The sequence below is a fragment of the Osmerus mordax genome, chromosome 1 (assembly GCF_038355195.1).
Source record: "Osmerus mordax isolate fOsmMor3 chromosome 1, fOsmMor3.pri, whole genome shotgun sequence".
NCBI lineage: Eukaryota > Metazoa > Chordata > Actinopteri > Osmeriformes > Osmeridae > Osmerus > Osmerus mordax.
The window spans coordinates 21,971,214-21,987,237 of record NC_090050.1 but is presented as its reverse complement, the minus strand read 5'-3'; the positions used below and the strand labels follow the sequence as shown (position 1 = coordinate 21,987,237).

Sequence of the window (16,024 nt, the reverse complement as noted above, 5' to 3'; positions counted from 1 at the left end):
TGATTATTTGTTGTTGGGTGTTAGCCAAAAAAATATTTAAAAGTCATTGTCTACAAAACCTAAACTACAAAATGTTTTACATTGTGAAGGGGAGATGGAACCATATAATTCTGGGCAGGACCATCTAAAATCAGATTCCTAATGTCCCAGGATTTAGATATATTGTATCCTCAATATTTCAAAACATCTCTGAACACAGATATTACCTTATAATTCTAAGCACGTTTTCAATATAATTCTAAACATATGTTCAGTATAACAGTTGCATTATCTTTAATTTAGTGACATACAAATTAATAAACATGAAACATTAATAAGCATGAAGCTATTTATTGGTAATAATGGAACCAGAAACAGTGCTTGGAGACGAAATGGGTTACATGTAACTATGCAGGTTTACATTTACTGGACACAAGCAAGTGTACATTATGTTGTCCTGTTTGCAATGAAAGTCCTGAAGGTAATAGGATAATTGGTAAACAAATACATCAGGTGTGAGAAGATGTCTTCAACTGGGTTGAACAGAGCAGCGTCCGTGTGAATATTATACCTGTCTTATTTACGGAGACAATTCCATCATGGCTGACAGAGGCTATAAATGAACAGTAAAAAGATTTGTATCTGATTAACCTGGCAACTCTCACTCAATCACTTCCATACACACGTGCGCACACACAACTGAGAAGACAGGCCCTATAGCCAAGCCAGAAAAATATATTCCATTCTCCACTTTACTTAAGAGCACATCATTTAAGTATCAATAAAACTTTGCTGAACGTGAAGGAACAAAAAAAACAACAATGTTGATAGAAAATGAAAATCCCCCCCCCCCCACAGCCTGGTGTGCTCTCACACCTGGGGGGTGAGGAGAGGTATTGAGGGGTTGGAATCTTGTGCGTGTTTCTTGACAGGAGGGCGTGTGTGTTAAGGAGCTCCTAAGGGAGATGGTCCTGGCCAACTAGATATGAGGAGGTTCTAGTAGGCTGCTGTCTAGAAGCTCTAGTGCTGGGTCCACTTGATGCTCTTTATGTCAATACCCTCCTGAACCATCTCCCACAGAGGGCTGAAGAAGGGAGAGGCACATTTGCAATGAATTAGTTCATCTGTACTTGTCAGGCTGGGCTGAGTTTCACAGTAGTTCCTCTAAATCTATACTGTAATCAATTTATGTATAGATTAATGTATAAAAAACATGAAGATTTACATATAGAATAGGTATGAAGGGATAGCTGATACAGAGATTGGAGGGATGGACAGTCATTCGGTCTGTGTGTCTCACCTCATATCCCTGAGCCTTCTGACCTGCTGGATGCATTTGTCTGCTGTGTAGTCCACTTCCTCCTCTGTGCTAAAGCGACCAAGCCCAAACCTGCACACAAACCGTCACATGAGCACCGCAGTTCTTCCTGCTCCTATGGATGTCTCACTGACACTGGTGTGTTTGTGTTGCGTGGCAGCCAGAGTGCGAATTATACAATGACAATCGGGGGGGGTCAACTTCTTCTCCAGGGCGTAAAGTAATATTTACGATTACAGGCAAGAACGAATGTCGCCTCAACCCCCCCCCCCCCCCCCCCCCCCCCCCCCGCCCAACCTGTTGTTTTTATTTATTTTGGGGGGGGTCCAAGTCTTAATTAGAGGGGTCAACCCCCCCAAGCCCCCCTGTAATTCGAACCCTGGTGGTAGCTTACCGGATGGAAGAGTGGGCTAGGTCCTCCTCTGTGCCAATGGCCCTCAGAACATAGGAAGGTTCTAGAGATGCAGAGGTGCAGGCACTGCAGAGGAACCACAGACACACACATCATCATGGGCTAGTACACAGACTGTGTGTTTGAGTGTGTGTGTGTGTGCATGCCGTTTTACCTCCCAGATGACAGAGCTATGTCTTTCAGGGCCATCAGAAGACTCTCTCCCTCCACGTAGGCAAATGACAGGTTAACACAGCCTGAGAGACAACCAACACACAGGGTTAGCTCATGACTCCAGTACTTGCAGCTCCATATTATATCGCTTTTTATTATTTTGTTTTACCTGGTGTGTGTATATAGTATATACTGTATGTGTGTGCCAATCTAGCGTATGTGCGTTACCTGGGTATCTGTGGTCAGGGTCTCCGTTCATCACCACATCTGGGATCTCGGACATAATTTTCTTGATTAGTCGGTTAGCCAGCATGGACACACGTCGGTGGTCGTACTAGGAGGGATAAAACAAAATCATGTAGGCTGTGGAACCCTGAGTTACTCTGCCTGGGAACTCAAGATATGGTTTACTTTCCCCCCTGTCAACAGGAGATATGAAAACAAACATTTGGAGCTTGAACTCAACATCCTGTCCTGCTTGACTCCCAAACACATGGAGTCTTCCACACAAATAACCAATGGACAGCCTACATGGTCACGAGTACACACGAGTACACTGTGGAAGAAATGGGGATTTCCAGTGTGCTTAAAGTATTCACTAATCAATAGAAATAGTCATTGGATACTAGTTAGTATGTTCTCATGTAAGCTTGCTATTTATAAGAGTAGATTGTGTCTATGTGTCAGACTGTTGTAACGTCATTACTGCCTGACTGTCAGTATCTATGTTTACATTCTTGTGCCCTATAAAAGATGGTCCTCCGGCCTTCAGAGCGGAGAGAGACATGATTGAGACCTAAGCCTGGTGTTGTGTTGTCATGTATTGTCAGAGGTCTGGTTTTCTCTCCCAATCTGCAGATTGATAATACTTATTAAAATCCAGAACTCAACTGAACTTAGTCACTCCGTTTATGAAGAGACGGACAAAACACTTTCTTCATCAACTGACAATCTGAATAAAGGCCGGAGACAAAAGTGGTGAGTTGTGGTGGTTTATGGGAAGGTTGTGGTCCTTACCTCCATCTCATGCTGGGAGATCTCACAGGCAGCACCCAGGCCAACAGCCAGAGGAGTGGGCACGGTTCCAGAGCGCAGCCCCCTCTCCTGACCCCCCCCACTCTGCAGCGGCTCCATCCTCACACGCGGACGCCTCCGCACGTACAGAGCTCCCACACCTGGTGTGGCCCAACATTCGCACACAGTGTGGAGAGTGGGAACTGTCATTAACGAACAGCACAGAAGTTAAAATTGTCCTTATGAATAGGGCTTGGTGGACTAGTTGGGGTTGAAGCAGGGTGAGATAGCTACAAGTGGAGATGGGTGGTTAGCTTTGGGTTTGGGCTGAGCCCGGTTTGCACCTTTGGGTCCATAGATTTTGTGTCCACTGATGGACATGAGGTCCACCTTCCAGTCAGAGACATTGATGGGGATCTTGCCAACGGCCTGCGCGGCGTCCGTGTGGAAGAACACATTCTTGGAGCGACAGATGTGACCTGGAGAGGATGTGGCCACATGTGAGAAATGATCCAAGAATTTGATAGAATGTGCTTTCAAAAGAATTTTTACAAAAGGTGCATGTGACCCTGGCCAGGCACAGTAGAGTGAAGAAGGTTGCACGACTGTAGGGCGAGAACTCACCTATCTCCCGCACTGGCTGCATCACTCCAATCTCATTGTTGATAGTCATGACTGAAACCAGGCTGGTGTCTGGACGGATGCTCTCCTCCAGCAGCTACAGCACACAACAGCAGGCACATACATAAGCAACTCATACTTTGAACACAGACACAAACACACAGTACAGTTACACTACCCACTCATGGTGTAAAACCAAGCTGTAAAGGCCAGGGCTAGGGGCAAGAGTCAGTCAAACCTCACCTCAAGGTCAACCAGTCCGTTGGTCTTGACTGGGAGATAGGTGATGCTGAATCCCTCCGACTCCAGGACACGGCAAGAGTCTAGAACACACTTATGTTCCGTCTGAGTAGTGATCACATGCTTCTTCTTGGCTTTGTAGAAACGAGCCACGCCCTGGGAACAAAGCATGATGGGAGAGAAAATAAACAACCATCCAGCAGCCTTTTCTTTTCCAGATCTTTCTAACTGGAACTGGTTTACAAACCAGAGCAGAGAACAATAAGGTTATCAGCTGGTCACCGTCACCAAATCTGATCACATGGCAGGCAGTGTCTGCGTTAGCTTACCCTCCCCACTCTGCTCTAAGGCCTCATCCTTCTTACCTCTTCTTAGCCTGGAGAGAGCAAAGTTGGAACGGGGAGACAGGAAGATAGAAAGGGGGAGGAGGAGAGGAAGAGTAGGCAAGGAGCAGACCTACCTTGATTGACATGTTGTTTGACTCAGTGGCTCCACTGGTGAATATGATCTCTCTGGGATCTGCAGCAATCAGGTCTGCTACTTGCTACGAGGGAGATGACATCACACAACAGTTTAGCTCAACCTATGCTAACAGGGCAAAGCTGATAACATGGGTTCAAAGATGGGATCTCCACTCGAGACTCTGCTCACCTTTCTGGCTTTCTCCATAGCACTCTCACTTTCCCACCCGTAAGCGTGTGTTCGGGAGTGAGGGTTGCCATAGTAGTTGACCTGGTAGGGAAGCATGGCGTCCAGAACTCTGGGGTCCTTTGAGAGGAAACAGAACCATAACTACATAACAGACCCACACATCTTTGCATCGCATTAGTTGCAATGCTAGGGTTACAAAACAGACAGATGAATACATGCTTCAAGGTCATTATTTAGATAGCTAACGCTAGTTATGAGAGAAACTCATAGCCTACCATAGGTGTTGTGGCTTGGAAGTCCATGTAGAGTGGTCGAAGTTCATCCTTCTCCAACTCACGGCTTTTAATGATCTCTACCAAAGAAAGAACAATGCTCAAAACTTTCCAAAACGATACAAAATAACTGTAATAGTGAACCTACTGTCAGCAATAAGTCATACAGTTTCTACATAATTAGGAAGGCAGCACCAGCTAAACATCGAGCTAACTGCGCCATCATGGGATTACAAATTTGCTAGACTAGCTACCCATAAACATATCTTACCCCTCTCAGCAGAAGTGGCAGCACTCTGAGCATAGCTCATTCGGTGACATACAAATCCTCGGAACGACCCAAGGAGCTTGGAGGTAACTGTGTTGCTCATCATCTTCAATTGATTTATTTTGGTTAGCTATCTTTAACCTGCTCAAATGCAGTGACGCGCACGCTGGATTCACACAGCGAGAAAAGTTAACGTTAGCCCAAGACCCAGAAAACTGGATGTATATGGATAGATTTCCAATGTACCAACGTATCTATTTCTTAAAAGTGCAGTCTGCCTGGATCAGACAGTTAAATCCTTAAAAGTGTGAGCTTCAGCTAGACTGTGCAATGCCACAGCATGGTTTGTTATCGACTGGATCGTATCTGTCGTAACCGCCTGGTAAACGCTTATACAAGATGGGAGAAGGACACGCAGGGTTTCGCTAAACGCGGCTCAGTCGGTCATTTCATTGGTCCATTCTCAGTGTTTTGGTGAATTTAGGGGCGTAGTCTGAGCCAGTTTTCCCGGAAGTTTATAATATAAACCAATTGGATTTCGAGGTTACATTTACTGCGTGGTTCCACTCACACATATATAAAGGGTATAAAAAGTATTTATATATATCTATGGTGCCACTATCCTGGCGGCGTCAGACCAATTCGCAAATAAAACATGAGCTCGCAGATTCGTCTTTTTCGCAGGATAGGCAAGGCAAGAAAGACTAGAAATGAGCGAAGTGTGTAGGGTTTATGTAACATAATGTCATTTAAGGGCCCATCCACACTATTTATGTGTGTGGTGTTTCCTACAGTATATGTCTACCATGTAACTGCAAACTACTTCTTCATAATGACTTGAAAGGCAGAGTATTATTCATATTGTAAGGCATATTACACAACCTCCATATTCAATGATTGTTCTTGATACTATTTTACAGTTACACTTCCGAGGCGTATTAACCATAGGCAAAGGTCATAGCTGTTTTTGGATACATATATAGAAAATAATACCGCATGACTATGACAGAGATAGATAGCTACTATTCAATATATTATTAACAATTCGTTTTAAAGCTTTCAAAATGCGATGGATTTAAGGTGCACCGGAATTCAGCTGCGAACTGCAAATCGGAAACACCACTGCCCCAGCCGGGAAGAAGCGAAACTGAAAAGTGAAACACAACACCCTCTTCTGACTTCCTTCTGGCTGCTTGGAGAATTTGCTAGAGCCCGCCTGAGTCCGCTTCTGAACGTGCGTCTTGTCCAGGCAGTGAACGTAAGCCCGAGATGTTCCTAGGTGGTTATATAGAAAAAAAACATTTACTAGCTAACAACGGACAAACCTTAACAGTAATATTTTCATAGACATTCTGCCCTGTTGTGATTGATTAGAGACAACTGATAGCTGTAACTGCAACTTGGCTGTTAACACCGTCCACACAGACACAGGAACCGGTAAGTATACGTGCTAGGCTAGTTAGCCTAGACCTAGCTAGCTCGCAGTAATTCTGTAGCCGGTTGACAAACGAAACGAAAAGGACAGCTGCAGCTAGCAAGCTACTTAGCCGGGCAGGTAACTTGCTAGCTCACTTCCAACACAATGCGTGTAACTGGCTAGATTATCTAGCTAGTTCTAGCTATACAACATTCTTGTAAACTGAATGATTAGATTGTGGTGAATTTTGGCAAAGGAACATGATTTTGCTTATCAACATGATTTCTAGCTACATTTTCTTGGTCCAGTCATGCTTATCCCGGCATTTTGGTCAGACGACATTTATCTAAATTATGGTGTGTCTTTTCAACCTCAGCAACTACAAAGACTCAACAAAAGCCTTAATCAAGCCGAGGATGCCTCAGAAGCGCCGTTCTCAATCGTGGACTGACCTGAAACAGGCAGGAAACGAATATTTTAAGACTGGCCAGTACGGGGAGGCTGCCGCCCTCTACAGCCAAGCCATAAAAGAGGTGGAGAAATCCGGTAAGAGAACCACACCTGTCGGGCAGGTGTCTGCGTGTAGAAATGACTAATCATATTCCATATTTTACATCATTTTGACATGAATGAGCTAACAATAGTTAAGGTATGAGTGTGAAGTGAGTATGGTGTCTAATTTAACTCCAACCATATCTTCTAGGGAAGAAGAATTCTGATGACCTGAGTATTCTGTATTCCAATCGTGCTGCCAGTTACCTGAAGGATGGTAACTGTGCCGACTGTGTGAAGGATTGTACAGTGTGAGTACTTCCTGCCTCTGTAGGCCCCCCTCCCTCCTAAGTCCTTCCTGTGTCTCCCTGCCTCCCTAGACTGGCTGCTTATTCTTACTCAGTGTAGGAGCCCAAATGTTAAGAGGTCCTAAACGCGTGCATGTTGCAGGTCCCTGGAACTGGTTCCTTTTGGCATTAAGCCACTGCTGAGGAGAGCTGCTGCTTACGAGGCTCTGGAGAGGTACAGGCTGGCCTACGTCGACTACAAGACTGCCCTGCTGGTTGACAACAACATCCCTGCGGCTGTTGATGGAACTAACAGGTATGTTACATCATACTGATACAGTATGATCCATCAGTATGATGACATACAGACCTCCAGACCTGGGTCCACGTCCTACTGGTAGCAGAGATGGTTTGGTACCACACTAACCCTGCCACCATGGAGGCTGATGGTGGAGATGAAGTCTATGATGATTAGGCGGATGGTGATGGTCATGAGGACGACGATGGTAGTAGTATTGACGATTGTGTGTCTGTCCAGGATGACCAAGGTTCTGACAGAGGTGGATGGCCCGTCATGGAGAGAGAAGCTGCCTCCCCTCCCCACGGTCCCTCTGGCAGTCAGAGAACGACAAGCCCAGGCCCAGGCCTCCAGCCCTGTAGCTGCAGCGGTGCAGCAGAATGGCACCAGAGCCACCAGCAAACCAGGTGGGCTCCCCCCCCCCCACTCCAGCCTGACAATACCTCTCCTGTCAGCCCCCTGTGATAATGCGTCTCTTGTCCCCCTCAGCCCCGAGCCAGGAGGCTGTGAAGAAGGCTCTGGCTCTGAAGGAGGAGGGCAATGCCTTTGTGAAGAAGGGAGAGCACAAGAAAGCCATCGAGAAATACACCCAGAGCCTGAAACACAATCCTACCGAGATCACCACCTACACCAACAGGTAGGAGCCGAGGGAGTAGGGGTACAGGGAGAGACCCGCCAAGTTCCCCACTGCGTCGTTGTCTGTGTGACGCCTCACCTCACGGCTCCTCCCTGGTGTGTGTGTGTTCCTCCCCTCAGGGCACTCTGCTACATCTCAGTGAAGCAGTATAAAGAGGCGGTGAGGGACTGTGATGAGGCCCTTGGTCTGGACAGCAGCAACATTAAGGCTCTGTACAGGAGGGCGCAAGCTTACAAGGAGCTCAAGGTAAGAGCTGTGACGCTATGAACATGCGTTCAGTTTGATTAGCAAGTTTGTTGTGCTTTCTCTGCCATAGACGTAGGTGAAGAAAGGGGGAGGGTTAGTAATTGATGAGTGTATGGTCGGTTGAGAAGCCTTAGACTTCAGACCACTTGGTCCATGTAGAGCATCTGTTGGAAAACTGCAGGATCATTTATATAAGGACTGCATACGTATCGAAATGAGTTTATGCAGACACAAAACAACCCATTTCTGATAGGTGTGTTTTCTATTTTCGCACGGCTCCATATCTTAAATGCTGAAGTGATATTAGGGTTCCGAGTGAGTTCAAAATAGATACTTGTTTTAGTTTCGATGTGTGATCATCTGTGGCCCCTCCAGGAACACCAATCGTGTGTGGAAGACCTGAGCAGACTTCTGAGAGTGGAACCACAGAACACAGCCGCTCTCAACCTGCTCCAGGAAGTTCAGAAGAGGAAGTGATCACGTGACCGTCACTTGGGGGTTTGGGGCCTGTCTCAATATTGTGCAGAGGCTTCTTCTCCTTCCCTCTTGTTTTTCCTGTCCTCCTAAAGAAGCCGGTGTAGAGTGTTGGGGTGGGTCCCATGGTGTCTAAGCCTGAAGTGCCTGTGTGTGTGTATGGAGGGAGGGGGGGGGTCTCCTGTGGACTGTCCTCCTTCTGTGCAGCCTGCTCCACATAGACTGAGGCAGCAGGCCACCGTCAACCTCCTGCTTATTTAAACACGTACCGTATATTCATGTATTTGGTTCTTCTTACACACACCAGGACTGGGGTTGGCTAACATGAGTCAAGGGGGGGGAACACCCATCCGAGAAATATTTCCTTTTCGTGTTATTTTATTATGCGTGAACTTTTTTTCTCTGGGGCGGGAAGGGGGGGTCTGATGGGGTGAATTGTAAGAGCGGCCTCAGGCCTTGTCCAACCACCGTGTGACCCTCAACTGCATGAGACCCCTGCCAGTGTGCACAGGACTGGGAATCTGTAACGAATCTCAGCTTGAACCAGAGGATGTAGAATTGATATGTCGTTTTCTAGAACATGTGACATGTCTATGATCAATAAAATGTCTTCATTGTTCGTGTTATTGATATCAATATTATTTATTATTTGAAACAGTGTATCTGCCAGACAAGCTAATACCAGTGGATCAAAAAAACAGAACAGGAAAATTTGGAACTGATAAAACCTTTATTTCACTTTAAATTGTCTTTTACACTTTCCTGATTATAACATGTAAGGTGAAACTAGAACTGTTTTTAAAAGACATACACAAATCTAATATTACGTCAATAACCTGGGAAGGTTGTATTTTTTTGTCATTTTATAATTTTATTTTAAGCTAGTCTAAATTTTCACAACCACGTGCGCGCTAAGCAAGAAAACCGTCACAGAAGCAAGCTTTAGGCAGAATACTGGTCAGTAAAAACAAAGCAATTGGAGATACCAGATATACAGACAGGCTCGGTTCCACATTCACTACTGCATTTGTTTTTTTTTAATCAAGCGTAGAATAACCGGCATTTGTTCAGCTAAAAGAGAGGGAGGGGATGTATTTAGTTTTCTTCAGTGCATGAAACATTGTCCTCAGCAGAGTGGGACTGAGACCCATGGGTTCTACACCTAGCAGGAATGTGATGGCGCTGGCAGGGTATTGTGACACTGAGTGGCTCCAGCTAGCTAGCTAACCGTGTGGCCAGCCCTGCCCTGCCCCAGACCTCACTAGCAGATGATGTCCTCTGACTGGTCTGACAGCCTGCCTCCTCCACCACCTCACGCTGGACCCCCTTCCTGTCACCTCCAGCTACCCAGGAGGGGCCCGCTGTGCTGGCCTCGGGAGGGACTACTGCATGCACCCTGGAGGGGCTACTGCATGCACCCAGGAGGGGATGCACCCAGGAGGAGATGCACCCAGGAGGAGATGCACCCAGGACAGTCAGCGTCAGGCCTTCAAGATAAGCTTGAAAAACCAACATCTACAAACACAAACAAGAAGTTTAACGTAACGGCTTTAAGGTGTTTTACTTTGCAAGCAGGTTAACAACATTAACTATTTAAAGATTGTTTTTGTTTTTAAAGACAGATTTACAATTACCTCTAAAAATGTTTACAATTTTACAGTTTTGGAAACCAAAAAAAGTGTGAGTCATTGTTACATAAAGCAATAAAATGGGATAGCAGGTTAACATTAAAGACCAAGCTGGGCTCACAATGCTGATGGAGGAGGTCTGGACCTAGGAGCACACACCTGCTTGGTCTGTAAAGGTCTAGAATCTTCTTACTGCTATTAAAACTTCCTGTGGAATGTGTTTTTTTTTTTTCGTTTTTCTTTTAAAAGTTTATTTCAGTCTTTCGTTTTTTAAATTCAGACCCTGGACAGTTAAGAAAGGGGTTAACCTTGAGGGTCACCTTTCTTCATTTAACCTCGATGCAGAAAGCAGCACGACGCAGGAAGGAGCAGCAGAGCAGTGTGTTTGCATTTGTCAGTGTCACAATACAGCCTTGTATTACCATTCTGTATGATCTCACAGCAGGACCGCACTGCCACTACAACCAAACAGTCCTCCATTTTCTTTTAACGACCAGATTGTTTTATTTTTCCGTGATAATGTGGAGAAAAACTAAGCATCACAGTGTTGGTTGAAAATAAAGGTACAGTTTAATAACCTTTTATGAATAAAACCAGCCAGGGCCAGTACACTAAGAAAGCAAAAAAGAGGGCTTCTATTAATGCAAACTCGCTAGGTGAGAGAACATATATCTTTTGAAATGGCGGGAAGGGGAGGGAAAGGTGTAGAGGGAAGGGTGGAGGGGGATAAAGGAGGGAGGCGGAGGGATTGGTCTCAACTAGTCAACCCGGGGGAGGAGGGCAAGTTGTCTGGTTTAAATGCTCCCTATGGTGACTGGTCCTGTGAGCCTCCCGGTCTGTCAGTCTGCTGGGACAGGTACAATTTCTGCTGCAGGTCATACAGAAGGGCAGGGGGGCTGAGCGGAGCAGGGTTATGGGCTGTATATGTGTACGAGAGGAGGAAGAGAGAGAGAAACCAGAGAAGAAGAAGAAAGGTGTGTGTGTGGGGGGGTGGGGGTGGGGAGGGGGGGGATGGTGGGTGGATTAACAGTGAAGTGCAACGCCTTTAGTTCTCTCCTTCGCCTGCATCCGCCTCGTCACCCTGGTTTTCTGATGTCCACAGCTGTGCGGGGAGGGGGGGGGAGAAGACACATTAGAGGCTTCACACACCTGAGGCATACAATCCTGCTGGTCATCATCAAGCGGAGTCAGGTGGCTGAGCGATGAGGGAATCGGGCTAGTAACCAGAAGGTTGCTGGTTCGATCCCCGGCTCTGTCGAATAACGTTGTGTCCTTGGGCAAGGCACTTCACCGTACTTGCCTCGGGGGAATGTACTTACTGTAAGTCGCTCTGAATAAGAGTGTCTGCTAAATGACTTAATGTAAATGTAAGAGAACACCTCAGCAGAGGAGCTGATGTCGTGCAGCAGTGTGGTAGTGTACAACCATGGGCTGGACTGTAGTATGGCTGCAGTAGTGCCATGTGTAGTGCAGTAGAGACTGTGCCCGAGGGCAGGGGTATTGTTTGTGTATGTGTGTGTTTGTGAGGTCAGACTCACAGTCAGGTTGTCCCTTAGTAGCTGCATGATCAGGGTGCTGTCTTTGTAGGAGTCCTCGTTCAAGGTGTCAAGCTCTGCAATCGCCTCGTCGAAAGCCTGGATGAGGGGGAGGAGAGAGGGAGTGCTTGTATTTATGTGTGAAAGAAGAATTATGAGTAATTAAGAGAGGAGAGTATGTGTGTGTGTGTGTGTATTTACGTACAGCCTTGGCGAGAGTGCAGGCCTGGTCGGGGGAGTTGAGGATCTCGTAGTAGAAGACAGAAAAGTTGAGAGCCAGGCCCAGCCTGATTGGGTGTGTGGGCTGCATGTCCTTCTTACTGATGTCAAACGCCTCCTGATAGGCCTGCTGGGAGTTCTCCACTGTGGCTGCAAACCAATCACAACACAGGGAGCTATGAACACCAGCCATAAATGAGCTCCATGCAAGGGAACAAGGTTAAAGGACCAACGAGAAGCAGTTGACAAAGCCCAGCCCAGCTAATCGGGGGGGCTGGTAGTGTGATAGTCAGCGAGAGCCCTGAATGCCTTCACAGCCCAGCTACAGTAGGAACAGTGAGGGAGCATCATGTGAGCATCAGATGCTGCTGTGATGATGATGATACTATGCATAGCTCTATCCTTACAGCACAGAGCAGAACCTTCCAGCGGATGTCCTCATCAACTCCCTGACTATGTTTTTGGGTGTTGTGACATGGGCACGGCTGGTAGTCAAGTGCCCCATGGAAACGGGGTTGAGTTGGGCTGTTTCCTAATTTTCGACTTTCGACTCACTGATCTAACTAAAAGTGGGCGCACAAGCACGATGCAGTCTTCATTTTGGAATACTGATTTGCTAAGCGTATCTGCCAAGTGGCACGTAGCCCTACGACCAAAGCATTTCTATGCATCTTTGCCAAAATGTTTAAGTATTCATAACAAGTAAAGTGACTAGATGAACAACTACAGACACATTTTAGGAGACACCTTGAGCATTTTAATGCTAGTGGAAAATGATTTGTCTTACAGCTAGTGAACTGAAAAGTCAATTTCCACCCTTGGCCGCATATCGCACCCTCACCCACCCCTGACGAGCAGACCCAGATATGACCTGCAGCACTAGGGGGAGGCTATAAGGAAAACTAGGAGCGGGGAGGGAGAAAGACAGGATGTGAGAGGAGAAGAAGAAAAAAAGGGGAGGGTGTAGGAGAGAGGAAGAGAAGGGGGAGGGAGGGAGAAAGAGAGGGCGAAGAGAAGGGAAAAGAGCCCGAGCTTACCTTGCTTGGACTCTCCGGAGGCGACTTCAGACAGGTATCTGTAGTAGTCTCCCTTCATCTTGAGGTAGAACACCCGGCTCTCTGGATGGGACGCGTTGGCGATGAGGAAGTTGTCAAGCAGGCGCTGGGGATAGAGGGAGACTGTCAGCGCTGCTGAGCTGACACCCTGGCCCAGAGGGAGACCAGGGGCTGCAGGGGAACAGCTCTGTGCTAAAACGTCCAGGCTCCCATCTGCTACTGTCCCCCCCTTTACATGTCCCTGCCCGCACCTGCAACCGTGCGTACCACCCTATTTGCCCCTGTAACTCACCCAACCCCTTCTACCCACCCCTCCTTCTCACCTGATCTCCCCACTGCCTTACTCACCAGCCCTCCGCCCCGGGCCCTACTCACCAGCCCTCCGCCCCGGGCCCTACTCACCAGCCCTCCGCCCCAGGCCCTACTCACCAGCCCTCCGCCCCAGGCCCTACTCACCAGCCCTCCGCCCCAGGCCTTACTCACCAGCCCTCCGCCCCGGGCCCTACTCACCAGCCCTCCGCCCCGGGCCCTACTCACCAGACCTCCGCCCCGGGCCCTACTCACCAGCCCTCCGCCCCGGGCCCTACTCACCAGCCCTCCGCCCCGGGCCCTACTCACCAGCCCTCCGCCCCAGGCCCTACTCACCAGCCCTCCGCCCCGGGCCCTACTCACCAGCACGTCGTTGCAGATGTCCTGCAGCTCCTTCTCGATCTTCTGACGGTACTCGCGGGCCATCTGCAGCTTCTTGTCGTTGCCGTCGGACTTCTGCTCGATGCTGGAGATGACTCGCCAGGAGGAGCGGCGAGCCCCCACCACGTTCTTGTAGGCCACCGACAGCAGGTTGCGCTCCTCGTTGGACAGCTCCATGCCCTGCTCCGTCACAGCCTTCATGTCCGCCGCCATGTCGTCATAGCGCTCCGCCTGCTCGGCCAGCTTAGCCTTCTGGACCAGGTCGTTCTTATCCATCTCGAGGCTGGGGGGTATAGCTAACATTACAACTGAGAAGATTCCGATTCCCCTCTGCCCTCTCTCCTGCACTACTTCTTCCTTCAATGGAGGGAGATAGGTGGGGTAAGCAGAACCTATGGGTTCTCCTCCCAAATCAAAGGACAATAGAAATGGAGCACTTGAGGGTTCTCAAAACCCTAGTAGTAGTGGTAGCTTGCTTGTGATGCTTAACTTCAAGGCAGTCCTCAAGTAATCCATGGATGTCACATCACCGTACAGTAATCATATTCGCAACACTTTCATGAAAAATTTGCAGCTAGGCATTTATTCAGTGAGGTCAAAGCATGTTTTCATAAAACTGGTCCGCAAAAAACGAATCTGAAAACAATGTATTAAACTGGAAAGTGAGCGACAACGCCCCAATACAATTTAGTTGGAAGCTAGACTAAATATTAGGCCACTATTAATGTTTACGAAGCCATGCTGTCTTATGGCAATACGTGTTGTATATATAATAGCTTGCTCAAACATGTTTGCAATGTATGGCGCTTGAGGTTAGGGTATCTTGCTAGCGAAGCATCGTTAACTTCATCATTCATACTGTTAGTCTGCGATATAATTTAAATAAATGTCGTGGTTGATCGGTCATTTGGTCCCATTTTAAATCGCGCAAATCATGTTTAAGGCCGAGATAGTCAAAAATAAAAGGACAGTAAAGCAGTATTATTGGCAGAGCTCGAGTCAATAGAGCGGGCGCTAACGCGTTAGCTAGCTGGCTAACTTGGCTATTTAGCCTGACAGCTAATATGACCTGATCGAATCCTTCAACGCTACATTTAATTCAGCTAGCTAGGTCGCCTACTTAATTGGTTAACATTACCACTCTCAGCGAAGCTAGCCAGTGGTTGCTAGTTGACTAAAGATCAAATTACTGCAGCACTGCGCTTCTTTATCAGCGGGCAGCGTCGCTAACGCGCGCTAGCATGCTAGATTCCAGGCCATTGAAGATATAGGTACTTGGCTAGCTACGCCCTCTCTGTCGCATTCCCTTGCGGAATTTTAAGATGGAGAGATACCGTTAGTTAGGATAGCAGGCTAGCTGGTTCCGTTAGCCGCATAAATAGTGCAGTTTCGTTTAAAACAACCTACACAAAATTGAAACACATGCATAGGAATTCAGTAAGATACACATTATCGATGACGAATCACAAAGACAAGTTCGAAATACCCGGTGAGAATAAGGAACCGAGTATTAGCATGTACAGCTAGATTGAGCAGTAGAGGCTAACATATCTGGATTTTCACGACGACCCAAGCAGGCACTGTCTGAAGCAGAGATTGTTCACCTGTCAAAATGGCCAAACCGACGGGTACCCCACTGTCTACTGCTAATATAGCCTGGCTACTGTGTGCAGTAAACGGGTTGGCGTTAGTCTACCAATAAAATATACCTCATCTGATTAATAAGAATTATCTAGACAACAGCTCGTGAGCTCTAGCTCGCTATTCAATCACACGTCTCGGCCTAAGTCCTTGTACCCAGCCCCAAACCACAATAGGCACCTTCCGTTATAGGCAGGGAATAGGGCCACCATTCAGTTGTTGTTAGCCCGAAAAGAACTGTCTTGACAAGGGGGTAACACTATTATCGACCTTATGCATATTAACTCACATTTAGAATGTATTTAGAAGCCTGCTTTTTTCTTTGAACGATGGGAGTATCAAGCTGTCCTCCGTTCGCTGCTCGGGATATTCAGGGCAGTACCACTTCCGCCTAGTCTGACACTTCCGCTTCCTCTAAACCCCACCCCTCCCCCCGCCAGTATCTATGACAACTGTACTCCGGGGTTTCTGAAGCAT

At 47.3% G+C, this 16,024-nt stretch overlaps 3 protein-coding genes across 3 annotated transcripts; 1 reads left to right on the top strand and 2 right to left on the bottom strand.

The window, feature by feature from the left end:
* Nucleotides 1-314: 314 nt before the first annotated feature.
* On the bottom strand, nucleotides 315-5,314 carry nfs1 (NFS1 cysteine desulfurase). Its single transcript, XM_067245234.1, has 13 exons — nucleotides 4,932-5,314; nucleotides 4,664-4,740; nucleotides 4,389-4,505; nucleotides 4,198-4,281; nucleotides 3,741-3,893; nucleotides 3,501-3,594; nucleotides 3,221-3,355; nucleotides 2,880-3,037; nucleotides 2,091-2,196; nucleotides 1,864-1,945; nucleotides 1,692-1,775; nucleotides 1,280-1,369; nucleotides 315-1,063 (listed from the first exon to the last, which is right to left on the bottom strand). Exons 1-13 carry the CDS (start codon nucleotides 5,032-5,034, stop codon nucleotides 1,000-1,002), a joined length of 1,347 nt encoding a protein of 448 aa, XP_067101335.1. The 5' UTR covers nucleotides 5,035-5,314; the 3' UTR covers nucleotides 315-999.
* A 230-nt stretch (nucleotides 5,315-5,544) lies between these two features.
* tomm34 (translocase of outer mitochondrial membrane 34) lies at nucleotides 5,545-9,398 on the top strand. Its single transcript, XM_067233469.1, has 9 exons — nucleotides 5,545-6,186; nucleotides 6,303-6,365; nucleotides 6,722-6,891; nucleotides 7,049-7,148; nucleotides 7,288-7,440; nucleotides 7,663-7,829; nucleotides 7,912-8,059; nucleotides 8,179-8,305; nucleotides 8,681-9,398. Exons 3-9 carry the CDS (start codon nucleotides 6,762-6,764, stop codon nucleotides 8,780-8,782), a joined length of 927 nt encoding a protein of 308 aa, XP_067089570.1. The 5' UTR covers nucleotides 5,545-6,186; nucleotides 6,303-6,365; nucleotides 6,722-6,761; the 3' UTR covers nucleotides 8,783-9,398.
* Nucleotides 9,399-9,490: 92 nt separating this feature from the next.
* ywhaba (tyrosine 3-monooxygenase/tryptophan 5-monooxygenase activation protein, beta polypeptide a) lies at nucleotides 9,491-15,949 on the bottom strand. Its single transcript, XM_067229413.1, has 6 exons — nucleotides 15,837-15,949; nucleotides 13,889-14,189; nucleotides 13,199-13,322; nucleotides 12,148-12,311; nucleotides 11,946-12,041; nucleotides 9,491-11,509 (listed from the first exon to the last, which is right to left on the bottom strand). Exons 2-6 carry the CDS (start codon nucleotides 14,180-14,182, stop codon nucleotides 11,453-11,455), a joined length of 735 nt encoding a protein of 244 aa, XP_067085514.1. The 5' UTR covers nucleotides 14,183-14,189; nucleotides 15,837-15,949; the 3' UTR covers nucleotides 9,491-11,452.
* Between the last annotated feature and the right edge of the window lie 75 nt (nucleotides 15,950-16,024).

What these genes read in the sequence shown, in the direction of transcription:
- nfs1 (XM_067245234.1), bottom strand. Translation starts at nt 5,034, where the DNA reads ATGATGAGCAACACAGTTACCTCCAAGCTCCTTGGGTCGTTCCGAGGA. An exon ending in GCAGCCAGTGCGGGAGATAG is followed by an intron (nt 3,356 to 3,500) that starts GTGAGTTCTCGC and finishes CATCCTCTCCAG; the next exon opens with GTCACATCTGTCGCTCCAAG. An exon ending in TCTCCCAGCATGAGATGGAG is followed by an intron (nt 2,197 to 2,879) that starts GTAAGGACCACA and finishes TATCCCTCCTAG; the next exon opens with TACGACCACCGACGTGTGTC.
- tomm34 (XM_067233469.1), top strand. Translation starts at nt 6,762, where the DNA reads ATGCCTCAGAAGCGCCGTTCTCAATCGTGGACTGACCTGAAACAGGCA. An exon ending in CAGAGCCACCAGCAAACCAG is followed by an intron (nt 7,830 to 7,911) that starts GTGGGCTCCCCC and finishes TGTCCCCCTCAG; the next exon opens with CCCCGAGCCAGGAGGCTGTG. An exon ending in ATCACCACCTACACCAACAG is followed by an intron (nt 8,060 to 8,178) that starts GTAGGAGCCGAG and finishes TCCTCCCCTCAG; the next exon opens with GGCACTCTGCTACATCTCAG.
- ywhaba (XM_067229413.1), bottom strand. Translation starts at nt 14,182, where the DNA reads ATGGATAAGAACGACCTGGTCCAGAAGGCTAAGCTGGCCGAGCAGGCG. An exon ending in CCTGCACTCTCGCCAAGGCT is followed by an intron (nt 12,042 to 12,147) that starts GTACGTAAATAC and finishes CCCCTCATCCAG; the next exon opens with GCTTTCGACGAGGCGATTGC. An exon ending in TACTAAGGGACAACCTGACT is followed by an intron (nt 11,510 to 11,945) that starts GTGAGTCTGACC and finishes CTCCCCGCACAG; the next exon opens with CTGTGGACATCAGAAAACCA.